Source organism: Phalacrocorax aristotelis, chromosome 3, assembly GCF_949628215.1.
Source record: "Phalacrocorax aristotelis chromosome 3, bGulAri2.1, whole genome shotgun sequence".
NCBI classification, from domain to species: Eukaryota; Metazoa; Chordata; class Aves; order Suliformes; family Phalacrocoracidae; genus Phalacrocorax; species Phalacrocorax aristotelis.
This window is the reverse complement of record NC_134278.1, coordinates 59,319,272-59,337,622: the sequence shown is the minus strand read 5'-3', so window position 1 is coordinate 59,337,622 and position 18,351 is coordinate 59,319,272. Positions and strand designations below refer to the sequence as shown.

Here is an 18,351-nt window from a genome sequence, read left to right as displayed (position 1 = left end):
TCAGTGAGCTAAAGCACAAGACTCACAAGGAATATTCAAAAACAATTCTGAATGGTGAATACACTTGAAGAAACGGAATTATTTATCAACAATTCATGGTAAAGAAGGAAAAATTTGTGAATTATCTGCTCAAAAACGTTTTAGAGGACTGTAAGCTGCAAGAAAATATTTAAATAAGATACATTTGCTGTTGAAAAGAAATATAAATAAAATGGATGGGTAATGATAAGAATTTCAGAGATATTACAAAATTTTATCAATCAGCACGAGATAGTCTTATAGGGTAAGAAAATCTAACTTCTCATTAGAGAAAAAGAAAAAGATACCTGAAACTGAAAAATATGAAAACGGGGGAAAAAAATATGACAACAGGGTAAAAATTATTTTTTTGGTTGCTTAGGATGCCTTCCTCTGTCATCTTGCTTTTCTGTTCAAGGGTTATACTGTAATGCATATAAGCCAACAATTCTAGCACGTTTGAATAATAGATTACTGTGACTTAATAAGGATAACTTCATTTTTGGCAAGTCTCCATTGCTTCAGTGTTAGATTCTTTTTTCTCTAATATTAAATATATTTATTTTTTAATATCACATATAATAAAATAAGTTTAATAAGGAATACTTTCAAACAAAGATTCACTCACAAAATTGCAACAGGGTTTTCAAACCCAAATATTTAAAAACCATGTTATTTGCAAGACTTAAGCGTGGCTAATAAAATTTTGGGTTGACTGATTTACCTGAGTTCTGTATTTCTGGAAAGATGTATTTACAGTTTTTGGTCAATTTTTCATATCTATGACCAAGTATTATATTAGGAAAAAAAATACATATAGAAAACCATGTATTAAGATAATATAAATGCAATAAGTTACAGCAGGACTATCACAGCAGCAGTTATAGGGTTGTGTAGGTTGTGTATGATGGATGGGTAGAACTGAATCTTATTTGCCTAGTGCTAGAGCTTGAATCTACATAACTAGTTTTGCTACTGGCTTCGTACAAGCTCAAGCAAAACTGGAGAAAGAATACATTATACTAGTGTAGAGGTACAGTTTAGGAAGTTTGAAAAACAACTGCTTCCCTCTTAATCTTTACCTCCTGCAATGTTTCTGTTATTAGATCTCCACAGTTAACAAGGGAGGAAGAACTTTGCTTCTTAATGTAAAGAAGGTACCAAGAACAGCACACACACTCACACTTTAATTTTCCATAAGCAGGAGGATTTGATGGTGTTTTATCAACCCCAACCTAGCCTTGAATTGGGTTTGTTGTTTTCTTTTTTTTTTTGTCGGGGGAGGGGGGGGGGGGGGGGAGGAAGGTATATGAATGAAAACCACTGGAAATAGAACAACTTTGACACTCAAATTCTGAAACATTCCCATGCTGGCTGTTCTACTTACATGCTGAACAACTCTCAAGAGAAAATGTTTTGATGTGTTCCTTTATATCCTCAAGAATGTCCTCCTCCAACAGTTCACATGTCTCTGGTGTAGATTAGTTATGGACCTTTCATGCTGATGAGGTAATCCCCTTAATGTACTATACACCATAGGATATCCTCCTCCGTTTCATGTTCTGACATTGCTAAAGGTCAGTAGTGTTTCATGTGGTGCTAGACCCTGTTTAAATGGGAAATTACAGGAACAGACCAAAACTTATTTTTCTCTTAGTTTCCAAGGGTAGTACAAGCAGCCTAGGTAAAAAAGGATTGTGAGTGCCTCTTGTATTGAAAGTACAGAGTTTTGCTCAAATTTTGTTATTAACCTCTAAATCTTTAATTTCCAATATAGTGATTGGTAACATAGAGGTACTGATATGGTAAGATGAGATCCATACTGTAACTGCTAAGAAGTTTACTCTCAGAAAATGTAGACTTCACATCAAACAGTTACAACATAAAAATAATTTATGTTGAATGCAAAAATTACTGCTCTAAACACATGACTTTTATTAAAAGAATACTTCCTCTGTAACAGAGGCATGTAAAAATTAAATTAACTCAGAAATAAAGATATTTTGTTACACAAATTATGTCTCAAACATGGTCCACATTTCTTTTCAAGAGGGATGCAGACAGGAGTTAAACTTACTAAGCTCTAAAAATATTATTACACAAGCTTTTTAACAAACATTATGATTTTACATGGAATTTGCAAGAGAAATCTTGAAAAAAGTTGCTATTTCAAAAGTGTTTCTTTACTATTAGGAATATTTTGCTTGTTTGTGCAATAACTTCAGGTTATTTTTTCAACAAACTGATATTAGTACAATGTATAAAGTCCCAGTTGTGGTACAGCTTTAAACATCCAGCTTCTCATTTTTAGAAGTTTTCTCAAAAGAATAGGTATTCCTCAGACAAAAAATATAAAGCAATTGAAACTAAGTGTTTTTCAATCAATAATTAACACACTAAAGCAGAAATTAAATTCCTTTTGTTCCTGTTTACATTGGAACCAATGCTTTCTTCTTTTTTTCCTAATAAGGAGAAAAAAGCGCTTTTTTGGGGGGTGGGGGGTGGGGAAGCGTTTCCACAATTTTTAAGCAAAAGCAACAGCATTGCTAACAACGGTTCATCTTGTGAACTGTGTCCCCAGAGGACCATCTAAGTCTGATAAGGGACATGGAGCATTTGCTTCACCTACTCTTTACACCATTTAAAGCCTGCTACCTGTTGGCATTACTGCTTGGGTTCCAGTGTAAGTGTTCTGCAACCATCCTCTCCTCTCCCTCTCTTCCCTTTAGCATTGAAGTTAGGGACTGGAAAAAGAGGAACAGAAAAATACTGGGAAGAAACTCCGCTTAGTCTTCAAAATTAAGAATATCAGGAATGTTATGGAAACTGGAAGACTTCTCTGGGAGATGAGTCATAATTGGATTTTCATGCTTGAATAAAGGAATAGCATATCAAATATTTAGCAAAAAAAAACCCTCAAAATATCTATTAGCCCCTGTAAGCAAAAAAACTGAACAGAAACTTAAAATAATCTAACAAAAATTCTCTACGTTCTCAATCAGAGAGTAGCCTGATATTTTAAATTGATGGGTTCTTCAGAGAATAAAAAATAGCCCCAGGTTCTCTAAGTTCCATCTGGAGTTTTATACATTAGAAAACATCTAGAGTTTCTGTACTGGGGGGGGGGGGCGGAATCTAAATTTCTTACAAGTTATTTATGTAAAATCCAGTATGTGCAGTCAAGGTCTTTACACATCAGAACAAATGTTTTAAACTACAGCTAGTAGAGACAAAATAATTCTTTCTTGGAATATCAGCGAATCTCTAAGACATCTCTTTAGACATACATGGCCTTCTGCTTCGCCAGGAACTTCACAAAAAAGAGCCATTAGAAGAGCTTCCCTTAGAAGAAAGGAGTGTCCAGTTGATCCCATCCTCTTCCCTTGTGAGTGAAAGTGGGCAAGCAAGAAGTAGGAAAAAAACATGTTAGCAGAAATATCCAAGGTACAATTCAGGTCAACACATAAACGTTTGTTTTGGAGAACTTCAGTGTAATTAAGCATCCATTCTACCCAAGTAAAGATGATTTGGAAAGGTGTTTTCTTTCTATTTCCAGGAAAACCTTGCAAAAGATGAAAATAATATGCCAAAGTAAAACTGCTGTGCTTGCACTCATCTGTGTTTTTAATATTACCTATTCTTCCAACCCCTGGCTATAGCTGCTCTGCCAGCTAGCTGTTTAGCAAAGTTCAGGATAAGGCTCGGAGGCATAAACAATAGCATTAACAACAAAATTTCTTTGCGTTTGTATGTACAATATTATAGTACAATTAACACCTTCAAGCCAGTAAGTTATTCCATACTTTGTTTGGACTTAACTTCAAAAATTGCAGTCAACAAGAAGTGTCAGAAAACCCTAAGTGCTACTTTCACAACCTCACAATATAAATATAAATATAAACACACACAATATTTGTGTTTATGCTACATATATACAGAAACAATAAAGTGAACAGGGAAAAGTAAACAATGATATTTCAGAAAGCTTGTGTAAGTGCTACTAGCTCTTATGCTCAGTTTCTCCCTGAAGACTAATGTTTCTGAGGAACATTTAATATTTGAATTTTACTCACAATTTAGGATAAATTAAAATTAATTAAAATATTCTATATTAATATCCATAAAAAACATTTAAAAAAACTATGGGAAAGGTTAGAAAAAACCAGAAAATTCTCCAGGGCAGAGAGAATGGAATCATGTGGAAAGACATCAAGGCTACTCCAGGACCGTCTTCCAAAGAAATTCCCCCAGGGTGTTGTGGATACAGCAGTGTATCTCCCAAGACGCGGATATTTGCCCAGAGCGGATCCTTACCTCACACACCCATGGCTAGCACGAGAGCACGCGCCACAGAGCCTTAACGGCTGAGACTGAAGCCGCCTTCTGCACAGGTATCTTCTGAAACAGTGGATTCCAACTAATTTCAGATCATTTGTCTGCAAGACATCGTATAAATCTGAAATAATACCAGTGATGGGGCTAGGCTGTATTTTTTTCCTATTTGGAACCATCCATAGCCAACTGTTCTTTCTCTCCTTCCCATTTTATAAACTTCAGTCAAAGAGGAAAAGAAAGCTTCACCTAGCTGCTGGTGGCTCCTTTGAAACCTTTTCCTTAAATCCTCTTGAACTCAGTATACATTTGAAAGCCAACAGACTGCTGAAGGGTTCTTGTACTAACTACACGGCCTATTCATCAAGTTACCTTTGGTAACTCCCTTCTTTCCACTAAAAAACAAACACTCTCCCACCCACCCCATCCCCCCAGAAAACCCCCCACAAACCAACCCAAAAAAACCCATGAGTTCTGGATGAAAAGGGTTCCTCATTCTTAATTTTGCAGCCATTAATATATATATACACACTTCTTAGTCTATGATAAACATCTACGGGTGAACAATCTGTCAGTCATCTGAATGTTTAAATGAAAAATGCATTATTGCCCACATTCACATGAAGAATACTAACTATTGATAGTTAATCCATTCTTTTGGCAGTAGTGGATTTTTAAAAGTTGTTGCTGCCCTAAAAATAAAACTTCACTGTGCTATCCAGTCTTAACCAGAACAGGAAAGCAAAACAATAAGGAAAGCAAAATCAAGATGAATTACCGAAAAGCAGGTAAGTTAATCTACATGTACTGTTATGTATTTTGCAAAATTTTAGTTTCCTGTAAAGCCAAGAAATATGCACTTCTTTTGCCCACTTCTGATCTGAATTTTCAAGGTTTATTCACATGAATTTGTGGAAAAGCCTTCCAAAATAGGCAACAGGAAAAGTACCATCAAAATTAATTACCCTGTGGAACTCTGCTGACAATTTAGGAAGATATCCCATATACCAGAAAACCTTAGTTAAACTGACATTAGGGTTGAACAGACACAGCACCAACTTTATTGGAAAAAGTTTTAGAAGGCCATTGTTACTTAGACTACATGAAAACTACTCCCTTCCTCCCCCAAAACCCCACCCTTTAAATTTGGAAAGGGCGGGAACCCACAATTAAACTTCAACATGAAAAACAAATTGTGAAACTACAGGAAACACAGTTAAGGTTGGACAGACAACCATTTACTATGCCATGCGCTTACCTTTCTCTTTTCTTTACTGCTCCCCCACCCGTTTTAAATGAAATGAGTTTTTAACTCATTTTTAGTTGCTAACCAACCTACAGAAATCAGTAATACTTAAACAGCTGACGGATTTTGGAAACAGCATTGTACACACATAATTTTCTCTGAAGAGCGACAACAAACTAAAGAATAAAGAATTTAAACCTGTGTAAATGTAGCCCACCATCAGTATGTTAGCTTTAGCTTTTATACCATGAGTAGCCTCCAACAGCTAGGACTAGCGGCTTGCTTGTACTAAGAAGACTTCAGCTATGCAACAGGTTTTTAAAAACTGGCTTAAATGTTACTTAAATGTTACAAGGTTTATTTCTAAAACTTGTAAAATTCTCATTAAAACTAATATCAGTCATATAATCTGGTCTCTGTGTATCCTTACCTGCTGAAGTTAAACAAATGAAAAAAGTCACATTGGGCCGTCAATTTTAGAGGTTAGCACAAATACAATTAGACCTATTTAAACCTGACATAGGGATTAGAATCTCCAGCTAATTCAACCCTATTCCTTATTAAATTTATTTGGAAGTGTTGGTCTTTCATAATTTTTGATTCAGGATCTGCTCAGTTACCAAAACATATATCTTTCTGTGCTTTCTACACACTTGGGAAACCAAATAAGAGTCTCTGCTTCTGTAGAGCCTGACCTAGTGCTAGGAGGTTAACAGCAAGCCATTTCTGTAGGAAGTGCTCTTGGCTTTATTTGACTGCTGCAGTCACATTATTACCCAGTAGTAAGGCTGTGTCTACATTTCTTTTGTAAACCAGAAGTAATTTTAAGTCTGTTTAGGCATTCTTGTATGCTCTACCAAGTTCTCCACGCACTGAAATCATTCCCCCAGGAAAAGTGACCTTCTCAGTAAGAAACTTGATCGTACAGGTATCAAATGACCTGAAAAGATCTTTCAGCAGTTTGGTCAGGATAACGTCAATAAGCCAGCCCACAGGAGAATATTATGTGCCAAAGCCCATGTGAATTTGATGAATGTGTACTGCAAAGAAACTGACATACGCCCAACATTGTTCACCAAACAGTAAATGAATGAATTCCAAGTGACTACATCTGCAGAACCATGAGATGGCAGGTGGGGAGACTCTTCACCAACTTCCTCAAAAAGTTGCGTTTCTGTATTTAGCACAACAAAAATGCTGTCAGCATCTTCTCACCGTAGAACTGAAACTACTCAAACATGCAAGAAATTTGTTCTAATATGCTCTTTTATCATACCCAAGTAGGCTACCACAGCAGCTGCAAGTACAGTACCATGCAAACATATCAAATGAATCTATATTCCAATACATATACATAGTATATTGAACTGAAAATTAACTACACACAGTGCTCTGAAACAGGCTGAAGAACATAAATTCAACATATAGTGTACAGCTCTGGAAAAAGGAATTTTGTTTTACTGTAATCAGCACTTTTATTTGAAAGATAAGCTACACCTTCTAAATATATACTCCTAAGTCACCTCAAAACCCTATGCATTTAGGAGTTACAATGCCCTATCATTAGTTGTTCTAAGCTGATAAAAGACTAATGGAATGCCAAGTCAGCAATTCAGCCAATATGAGCTATGTTTTATAGTTGACTGCTGTATGAGCAATGTCCTGTACAAAAACTTCCTGCATAAAACTGCCCATAGAACATACCAGTTTCTAAAAAAAAAAAAAAAAGGCTATGTTGTGGAGGTAACTATAGACCGATAACTAAGAAAACTATCTGATGCTGAAACATTGAGCTTCGAAAAAAGAAAGATCTTCAAGATCCATCAAAGCCTCACATATCTAACTTTTACCCTCTCAGCACGGACCAGCAAAACACATTTTGTTGATGTAAATGGGAAATTTTTTTTACTGCTAATTATCCTACACATGTCAGCAGTGCAGGTTTGGTAGTCTTCAAAAAAATATCTGGAAGTGTCACAACATCTAGCATACCTTTTAGTAGGAATAAAAAACCCCAACCTTTCTCTAATGGGAAGTTACTGCAGGGAAGAAAAAGACAGTTTTTGCTCTATCCCCACCTTATGGCTAGAAGAAGAATTTTCCTATTAGAGCATACATATTTCTGATTTTTTCCTTTACTGTATCACTAGAGCCAGAGAATATTTACTATTATTATTATGCAACTTAAGATTCTTTTTTAGCAACCATGCACTCCTCCACGTACAAGCACAATGAAGCTCAAAGGCATAAATGCCCCCTGTAGCACCTGTGTTGATTTTCTGAATCAAAACATCAGACTTAATGATCCAACATAACTTCAGATTCAGATAGAATAGTGATTATTTGGCCCTGACCCACAAAAGCATACAAGTTCATATATCCTCTTGACTCCATTAGGAGTTAAAGAGCTAGATCTCTCCATAGAGCTAACCTTCACCAATATGTCACTCTTAATATTCACAGTTTTAAACCTAATAATCATGCAATTTATACCACTCAGGTAATATTAAACTTGCATACCCTGCAAATTTAAACAAAAGTGTGCATGAATCTAGCTTTAAAGCTTTCACAACTATCTTCTCTCTTTGCTTATCTTGCAAGCAAAATCACGTGACCACGAGAGCTAGAATACTGCATACTCCTCACGAGAAGGCTAACTCAAGTTGGCAAACAGCAGACCACAGCATCAGTCACTGCATACATGAGATGGAATAAAACCAGCAGCAGCACCCCCACACAAGGGAAAACCCTCTCCTCCCTAATAGTCACCTGCTTATCAATAAACATATTTCTTCTTTTGTGTCTTAATCACTTGTGATACCACTCGCTAGCCCAGGGACTCACACTAGCTATGTGAAAAGCTGAAAACCAAGACAAGGGCCACCAGAAGTACTTCTGCCAAATTCTTTTATTTCTTCATTTTGACTTTTTCCCCTTTCATGGATGGTCACAGTGAAAGGGTGGGGTAGGACATGAAACAGGACAACACTGGGAAAGCTGCAGAGAAGAAAGAGAATGGAAAAAAAGATAATATCTCAATGTGACTTTAATTTTTTTAGGTCTTCTAGCCTGCTTTCCTGAGGAAAGGAAGAGTCATATTTGTATTGTCTGAGCACCTCTCCTTCCCAAAATCTCATGAATCTTACTTTTTAAACCAGAGGAAATTCAATAGTGAGTCAATAGTCTCAATGGTTTCTGAACACTAGATTTCTCAAGGTTTCATGAAAACAGTTGAGTAGAAGCGACACCCAATTAATGCATCAGCATGACTCTTCCCTCAATAATCCTTGCCTTTTTTCCTCCTAATGGCAGAGAATTAACCCAGGAATTCAAATAAGAGAACCCAACTTCATTAGTTCTTCTACTACAGATCTAGTTTAAAAATATGTTTTCTAGAATTACGTGCTTTGATGTTTTGTCATTAAATAAAGATTCAATAACAGAAAACATATTATTATCTTATACTGGAGGAGTATGTCCTCCAAGGTTATATTAATTGGAAGTGTTCACGAGTATTTAGACAACACTGCTGTAAGGAGTTTTGATTTTAAAAATCCAGTAAGGAGTACTGGGTAGAGAGGAGACCCTACGTATATACATGAAGGAGTACAGAAGAGCTGCCAAATATGAATTTAATTAACCTTATGGTGAACATTCGAGAAGATACTACAAAAACATAATAGCACTGTATATTTTTGAATGCTTAACCACACTACATCAACCACATTATTTTTCAGCAATTATTTATTTAAAGTTTAATAGAGAAACTTGAATACCTGCCTGCTTCAGCTACTTATGAAATGTTCACAAAGTACTGGCAAACTAGTATACATTCTGACTCAAACTTCTCAGGGCTTACCGAAAAAAGTCCCTCTCCTATTAAAAAAAAAGGCACCTTCTTAACCATGAATACAGGCCAAAAACACTGTATAAAATATTTTAAAAGGACACTGGTGGCTGGTTTTAACCCTCCCTTGCCTCCCTTCCCCAATGGTAGCTAATCATCCATCTACTACTTGAGAGCAAGAACATTCCACTAAGCTCAGAGTGGATCTTGCTCCTAGACAGATCAAAAAAGAAAAAGTTAAAGTGGACATCAAAACAAGTTTCAAAAGAAGCTACAGCACTCAACTGTACAATGAGGAAAGATATGTGGTTATACAAGACTATAAGAAAATATTTCAGGGAAAAATTAAGAGAAAACATTTCTAACAAAGGAAAATCTAGTGTTGCAATAAAATGGTTAAAACACAGACAGTAATTACAAAGAAAAATATAAATACCTAGTCAGATCTCCCTTATTCCTGAGAATGTACTTCAGATTATTAAGTCCAAATATCCTCTACACATGCATGTTCTCAGCTTTCTTTGTGGATTCCAAGGAAGTAGGAGAGGAAATGCAGAATAAGGAATCTAGTCAACCATACAAGCAGACTGAACTAAGCCTATGAGTTAAGTATGAGTTAAGTATAGCAGAAGACTCATCCTTCCTTCTGCGTACTGTAAAAAGATGACTTCTCACAGGTGGTACAGGATTTTAAAAAATATGTGGACATGATATGAAGTTGAAGTTCTGGCATTGCTTATTTCCTTAGACTACAGAAATATTTATAAAATGCAATCCTTTTTTTTGCTGAGTTTCTAGAGTATGCTCAGTATAATGTTAAACAAAATTAGACTACTAAATACATAATGTTTTTTAAATTTTTTTATTTTAAGAATAGCTCACTGTGCATATGAAGGATCAGCTATGACATATTCCACAAAACTGTATTATCAGCTCAAAGATATAGTTGAATCTCACAGTTTATTAGAAGATCTATTAAGCAAAGTGTTCAGCAACTGTTTAAAAATATCAGGTTAGCAGTAGAATATGATTTTAATTTAAGAAAAGATATTTTTAAATAATGTACATTTCCAAACTTCTGACAAGTTAGGGTGACACTCAAAAGGGGGAAGGAAGTAGCTTGGCACTCATACCAACTTATCTTCACTATTTGTACAGGATCTAACTTCAGAAACATCAGCTGTGCCAGATCTTTTCTCTTCCATAATGTACATCTGTCCACACCAACTGAATTGGAGACCACCAACTTGTCTCATATACCACATCAAACAACCAGACAGCTTCACAGTACAGAGCATTTAGAAATACTAAAAATGTATTCTGTCCCCAGAACACATAAGTTTTAGTCTACTTTTCAAAGTAATTTAAAAAATATTAAGACATCTATAATTAAATTGAAGCCAAGATATATAATACACGAGTTTCTACAGCGATTGTTTTGAAAGCCAAGATTTTGTTTAGCTAGTAAATCTGCATTGAACTGCATAATCTATAATGGATTTAGTGAAACCTGCATTTTTGTTACTGTCCTCCTTGAAAAGTTTCACACTTTTAATAATAAATGACACATTGTACCTGAAGAGTGACGGTACAGGCATTCCTCCATTATTATGGAAGAAACAAGGTACACAAAAAGTCTTAAATGACAAGGGACACAAATTTTCAAATTATGTATAAAGTGTATGAAAATATACACTGTAAGATTCTTAATTTTTTTTTTGTTTTAGAGAAACAGCAAGATACTCAGAGTCAGGCAATAGACATCAATAAAACTAAATACTTCCACAAGTACAAAAGCTGGCTCACAGGATCTCACATTAGTAAGAAAACACAGAAAAAAAACATGCTTTGAGATTCCAGTGGTCTGTTTTCTAGCCTCTGCTTTTCTTTAATATAACCTGCAAAAAGAAAAAAGTACATTTATCACTGCTTTTATCACTACAATCCAGGCAGGAGTAAGAGATCCTAAAGACTAGGCTACTCAGATGAAAGGTTCACCTAGTCAAACAACCTGTTTCCCAGAGTACAGTCACCAAGGGTAAAAGTCTAGGGAAAAGGTTAGAAATAAAGCAAAAGCATACAGAAAAATTCCCCATCAGAAAGCATTTTTTTAAAAGAAAACATTCACAACCAAGAATTCTGTAAAATAAATGGCTTATTTTAAAAATGAATGCTAAGAAATGGCAATAGCTCTCTGAAGCCCTCAGCAGACTCCTTGAAGCTCTTATTGCTTAGGCCTAGACAAAAAGAAAAAAAATAAGATTTGCAATTATACAGCTACCATGCTCGATTTTTGTTTGTAATGCCTTCTTTCTTTCTATATCAAGAGCGCCCAGACCCTTGGAAGGACATTTTTTGGTTTGGAGTTTAAGTTGAAAAATGAACTTCAAAGCCCAAGTGGGACCATTTAAGTGTTAACATTATTAAAATATAGGCAGCTTTTCCTTTCTTCTCATCTTAAAAAAAATAAATGGAGCACAAAAATGTTCAAATAATGTTAAGATTGCAGTTTAAAAGAAATTACAAATGTGTAAGGCTCCAACTGTAACATTCACTTGGCTACCCTACACATCCTGTATATATTTCTGTTACTATAGTAACAGAAAGTATCAAACTAAACATTTCACCAGAGGAAAAAAAAAATACTGAAGATAAACAGAAACCACAGGACCCAAATATCAGATAACATTGGGTTTTGTTCTTCCAATTTGCCCAGCAGTAGTCGATGGTTGAACAGATAACTCAACAAATTAAAGAGATTGAGTTCCTTCATGAAACCTAGGTAAAGCAGACATAGCTAGCGAATGAAGTGAGCGACAGAATACAAAAGGATTTCAGTCATACTTTGACACTACTCTAGCTCTTTCTAGAGAGAATGCTGCACTTTCCTCTTTCCTGTCTTTTGTATGTACACAAAACTTACCATGCTCTGTAATGCAGAGGATTCCTCCTTCAGATATTCATACAGCGTTTTTCCTTATGCTGAACTACCCATACAACAATCCAGTTTAATCCTCCCTTAGATTCTTCCCTTGCTGAACATAACATCACACAAAGTATCTGTGTGTTCAAGCAGTACCCAGACAATGCTGCAAGAATCCACTTCAAACATCTTTCAGATGGAGCAGGTAAGAACTGAAGGTGTAAGAAAGATATTTGACCCTCTCTGAACTATTTCTCCCTTGTTCCATAAAGCTTTATTTGTATTACTGAAGTTAAGACAGCAGGTTTCCTTTATATAGTATCATTTGAAATACAGATCCTCCAACTTTGGAATTTGCTCCTGTTCCCTGGGCTTTCAGCCCACGGATGTTTGCTGGTAGACTACTGTGTAGACTTACCCACATACCGAAACTATGAATTTAAACATGGAATAATCAAGAAAAATTGGGCTCTATTTAATAGGGCAAGGAGAGTTAATTTGATGCCTTGGCAACAGTGAATTATGCCAGTGATGGATTAAAGAACATTATGTATCTGCAGGTTTTGGATTATAAATAAATGCGTATCAACACTAACACAGAAAACTTTTGTATATGCTGTCATAATACATTTTATATTAAACAAAAAGGAAAAAATATTAAAAATGCTGTATTACCTTTGCTGCAGCTATAGTGTGCTCGGGTTTAATTATTTTACTTTTGTTCTCAAAAGCATTTATCCTGGCTTCTTCTGCTAGCCGATGGAGAAACAGCAAGAAGTTCAAATGCACCTTTAAAAAAGGGAAGAAAAAAAAAAAAAGAATCAAGAAGGATTCAAACAGTTTGGTTTTTTTAGAGGTTCACTGTTTGAGACAGAAGATTCTCATATTAGACTGCTTCCAAATTCCTGAAACGTGTTCTCAGGAAAACAAAGTACCACTCAGTTCACGTCTTAATAAATTCCCAAGACATTCCTTACTGCAAGACTCTTGTAAATACAGTTTAAATTTAGTATACTTAAATTGTAAAAGTACTCTAGAAATATTGGTACAAACAAAACCGGATCTAAAAGAAAAAAATCTGATTTTTATTAGCAGGTTTTTATAATAAAAAGTAAACATAAATATCAGAGAATAAGAAGGGGCCTTTTTGCTTACTAGTAAATATAGTCAGCTTTCAGTGACTACAACGGCCAGACTTTTAATGAGCAGCAAATTCATCCCTGCCTTATCACCAAATGGACCACAGACAAGTTCAAGGACTTCTGCCCCTTTCCAGTGCAACGGAGCATTGACATTAACTTCTCCAGAATAAGGAATTCTCCACTGTCAGGAGGTTCCATCCATTTTTTTCCCAGCTCATCAGTTACTTAACCTTTTTACATGAAAAGAAGTGGTAGGGCAGTATTCTGTTCAATACAGAATGGTGCTCTGCTAGTACAGAAGCAGCAAAAATTTCAGCAGGCAAGGAACTGCTCCAACTTGGACTAAGAACTGCCAACCAAAAGCACCCCTGAGTAATAAGGGAGCTATAATACAAACATCTAGCATTATACAGATATTATGTGAACTGTTTTAATAGTCCTACCTAAAAATTGGTAATTGCCCCTTTTGTAAATCAAACTTTCAAACAATATAAAATTTGCTATGTAAAGTGTACAAAAATACTTTTTTCAATCAAGAGCTCAGAAAAATATTACTGAACTACATGAAAATTTAACTTATATGAATTAGGTGATATACTTATTCTGCCATACCTGATCTGCAAAGCCTAGAAAGATACAACAAGGAAAGCTACAAGTTAGAGTTTATAGGAAATACTTTGGCCGCAGGTTTACAGCACAAAGAATCTGTTAGAGGCATTTCGGTGTTCATATGACAAGCAATTTAGAGGGTTTTTTTAATCTCCTGAACTAAATGAAGCCAGCATGCAATAGATAAACGCACATAATATTCGGCATTGTTTGGAAGCATCTACTACACAAAAATCAAATGTTCTTGCAGATTTATTTAGCAAAATATCAAAGCCATTTTTAATCTAGTCTTTAGTTACTCACACAGAAATAATCTCCGACAGAATCAAGCAGTGGCAATAAAATAGTGCTCAACATTAGAACTCTCATTATTAGACTTATCAACATGGAGGCTAAATTTCTGGAAACAACCTGGGAGAGAAAAGGGAGGCAGAACAAAAGCTTCCATACTTTCAAGTCCTCCTGCTGAGATACCTAAAGGCAAAAGTGTTAATTTTAAAGCTTCCTTTAAAAACTGCATCTTCTCTCAGAATCACTGTACCTTTATTTTCCTATTTTCAAAGTGAATTGCTGCATGTGGAGAAGCTTCCCCTGAACTCCTGTAGATTTAAACAGTCATATAACTAAAATCAGAATATTCCACAACAGAGCACACATGTTAAGAAATACTGCAGATTATTCAAGGCAATTGGGAAAGGCTAATGAAAGGCAGAATGACTGAATACCATGAATGGGACAGTTACTGACAGGTACCTAAGTGGTACCACATTTAAAGACATTGCTTTACTACATATTAGATTATTGTCCCTCTGCATAAAATTTAAAAACAGTTTTGAACTACTCATGAAACCACCTTACACAACAGAATGCTTACTTCCCATAAAAGAAAGGTTATAAAGTTTTAACAACTTATGTGAAAAATCACAACACTGCAGAGCAACTTTCGCACACCTGTTCAACAGAACTAATGAATAGTAGGGACAAGCTCTGTAATTCTGTTTTGCTGCCATAATTTCGGTACAATTCTTTAGACTCATATTTTGCCTTCAGTGAACGCTTATTCATCATTCTGTGCCAATAACCATAGAAAACAAGGGGTCATTCAGTGCAATACTTCAAGCTTTTTCTGCAATGTAAATACAAAGCTGCCCTTCTAGCATCAAACAAGCAGCTGAGTTCCTGCTTTTCTTCTATAATTTCAAGCTACAACAAAGTTTGCAGCTTTTTCTTCTCAGACTGTTGAGGGGGGGAATATCTGAACTTCAGTACTAAAGTTCTTTACCTCTTATTTTCAAAAAGGGAAATAATTGAGTTCTAAGAACATTGGGAAAACCTTAAACACTGCTCCTATCTCTTCACTCAAAGATATTATCACATTCCTTCAAAAAAACAGCTTCTTGAGAAAGTTTGATTAAACTTGCTAGCTACACTGTGCACAGAGAAAGATGTTAACACTTAGGAAATAGGTTCTGACAAAGCTTCAAATTTCAAAAAGAGACTTCATCAAAAGGACCTGAAGAGTGAAGAAGAAACTCCATTCAGGTATTTAAGAAAATTGTTTGAATTCTTATGTCTTTCAAACATGTTAGTAATGATCATGTAAGAAGGCATTGGTTTACTGAAGAAAAATAATTGCTGAAGGTCAGGAACAGGAAAACAATCCAATTATGTTATAAGCCAGGTAGGCAGGCCTCCACACTGGACTGGCTAAGTACCACAGTAGATTCAAACATAAAGCACGGATCATCCAGGAAGACAGCCCAGAAACCAAACCAGCCAGTTCTCCTACTCCCCAGCAGAAGACACAAGCGCTTTGCTCAAAATTTATTTCCCATCGTTAAGAGAGCTACTATATAAACTTCTAAAGTATTCAATCCAATCACTCAAAGTTTATAGGGGATAACAGAGACACTAAAAACATACTCTCAAAACTTACCTGTCTAACTACGGGACTAAACTTCCTCCACCCCGCCTTATTTTTGTTTGTTTAATAAAGCAGAACTCCAGCTGTGTTGATTATTTATTCATAGAAATAAAGAACTGCTGGCCACATGCCTAGCTGAAGAACATCATGGACAATCACCACCCCTGGATATTCCTGTTTAAAGGTAAAATAAAAAAAGCCAAGCCTCCTGACATTAAAGGTCATTTAACTTGACATCATCAGAAGAGATGACCTAAGCTTCCAACACATTATTAAAATTCATTCTCATCTCATCCTTTGTGTTGGAAGGAGTATTTTCATAGCCATACTTTAAGCTAGATCACGTTGTTGTTCATTAATTTCAGCCAGTTCAATTCACTGATTGTCTCTGCAGCCTACTGAACACTAATACCAGGACAAGGAAGAGATGACAACCAGTGGCCAAGATTTGGAAGGATGCCCCACTTACCCCTTTCAGACAGATATGCTACCTTGAAGCCAAATTAACATGACCATGGAAACACAGACCAACTGTTACTAACAACTACAAAACATTTATTCGTGATTTTGTAAGTTTGATTAATTGACTACTGCATTCCACAGAGTAAGCTTTGAGTGGGTCTGAGCATGAGTAGCAAGGGGCCAGGTCCTTAGTCCATTAAATACTCCAAAGATAGCAAAGCAGTAGGAAAAGATTATATTTTTATTAGACCAATTAGAAAAATACGTACTGGTTACATTCAAATGTAAATCCTCTCATGTAATTACCATACCCATTCATATCAATCTCATTATATTTTACTTTGTATATTTACATTTTGCTTCATACATCCAGATACCAATCTCCCAAGATGCTGCAAGGCACAACTTTTATATGCACATGAAACATGGACCACACTAGTATACAGAATGTATTAACACTCTGAGAATCATACATGTTTGAAAGCAAGAGGGCATGACAGTCAAGCAAGTTAAGGCTATTAAGTCACTTCAAAGACTTTTTTTTTAATGCACAGGTTTTGTTTTGTTTTTTTCAATATGGCAGCTACCACAGCTCTCTTGAGGACAGGTTTCCTTGCTGTAGTCGACTAAATTCTTGGTGAGACAAAGACTTCCTGTGCCACAAATCCCTTATTGCAGGTCAGAAGGAGTCCAGCTCTGTTGGCCTCAGTTTTCTGAAACTTGCTCAACATGGCTCTGTTATCCCCACACCTTTATGGGAGCTCTTTTTAAACTACGAACAGGACCCCAACACCTTATTCTCCTTACTAGATTACTAGACTTGTCATTCCTTAGTTTTGGACAGGGGTTACTTAAAGGGCCTCTACAAAAATACGATCATGCAAGATGCCTTAACAGCTTAGCAACCCATTAACCACAATTCAGTTGATTGGTACCTGTATACCCAAGTTGCTCTACATAAAAACCAAACATTTGCATGTTACAGCCACATAATCCAAATTTCCTATTTTTCAGTCCACCTACATCAAACTCTTTGACCAGTACTGTGCGCATACAGTGACACTATATTTATGCATGTCCCTGAATCCTCAAACTCACTGTCAGAAAACTACAGTAGCCACCAGCAAAGCAGAAAGCTGTAATCACTGCTTGTTAGTATTTTATTAATCAGTTCGTCTATCTCCCCACAGGTCACCATTAGTAGTAGCTTGACATCCCATTGCAACCAGCAAAGTGCTCCGGTGCGCGCAATCCGTCGGTCCATGTCTTTCAAGCGATAAAACGTTTAGGGACACGTGCCCCTTGGCAACCAGAGGAGCTGTAGCTGCTCCCCGCGGCCAAAAGCGCAAGGGCTCCCAGCCCTCCGCTGCCACCCCAGCCTCCCCGGGGCAGTACTCGTGGAGCTGGCAGAGTCAGCCCTTGAGCTCCCCTCGCTGCCGCCGCGGCCCGTGCCGGAGCAGACGGGCCGGCGGCGCTGAGGGGCGGCCCGCTGAGGCCCGGCCCGGCCCGCGCCCCACGCCAGGCCGCACAACCGGCGCCCGCCCCTCTCCTTCCTCACCAGCAGGTCGGCGTTAGCCGCCAGGCGCAAATGCGGCTTGTGCTTCTTTATGATCTTCCGCAACGTGCCGCGGGACGCCGTGCGTTTCATCCTCCCTCCTTCCTCCCGCTGCGGCCGGTGCCGCCGAGAACGCGCCTAACGGCTCCCGCGTAACCGCCCTCCGCCGTTCGAATCCGCCGCCTTGGCGCAGGCGCGTGCCCGCCGTGACGCGTTTCCCAGCGGCCGCCCCCGAGGAGCGCGGAGGTGGCGACCGCTCCCCTCCCCTCCCCTCCCCTCCCCTCCCCTCCCCT

The 18,351-nt window shown here is 37.0% G+C and overlaps 1 protein-coding gene across 2 annotated transcripts; it reads right to left on the bottom strand.

Annotated features, from left to right (window-relative positions):
* Positions 1-1,929: 1,929 nt before the first annotated feature.
* Positions 1,930-18,283, bottom strand: CENPW (centromere protein W). Of its 2 annotated transcripts, XM_075087574.1 has the most exons (4): positions 18,062-18,276; positions 13,042-13,155; positions 4,333-4,454; positions 1,930-3,400 (listed from the first exon to the last, which is right to left on the bottom strand). In XM_075087574.1, exons 1-4 carry the CDS (start codon positions 18,149-18,151, stop codon positions 3,331-3,333), a joined length of 396 nt encoding a protein of 131 aa, XP_074943675.1. In that variant the 5' UTR covers positions 18,152-18,276; the 3' UTR covers positions 1,930-3,330. The 2 variants fall into 2 exon arrangements, with proteins under 2 accessions (XP_074943675.1, XP_074943676.1); XM_075087575.1 differs by lacking the exons at positions 1,930-3,400; positions 4,333-4,454 and adding an exon at positions 10,385-11,341 and having other exon boundaries at positions 18,062-18,283.
* Positions 18,284-18,351: the final 68 nt, after the last annotated feature.

Coding starts and splice junctions, on each gene's coding strand:
- CENPW (XM_075087574.1), bottom strand. CDS start 18,151: ATGAAACGCACGGCGTCCCGCGGCACGTTGCGGAAGATCATAAAGAAG. Junction 13,156..18,061: donor CGGCTAACGCCGACCTGCTG/GTGAGGAAGGAG, acceptor CCTTTTTTAAAG/GTGCATTTGAACTTCTTGCT. Junction 3,401..4,332: donor GCTAGCCATGGGTGTGTGAG/GTAAGGATCCGC, acceptor TTCACTCACAAG/GGAAGAGGATGGGATCAACT.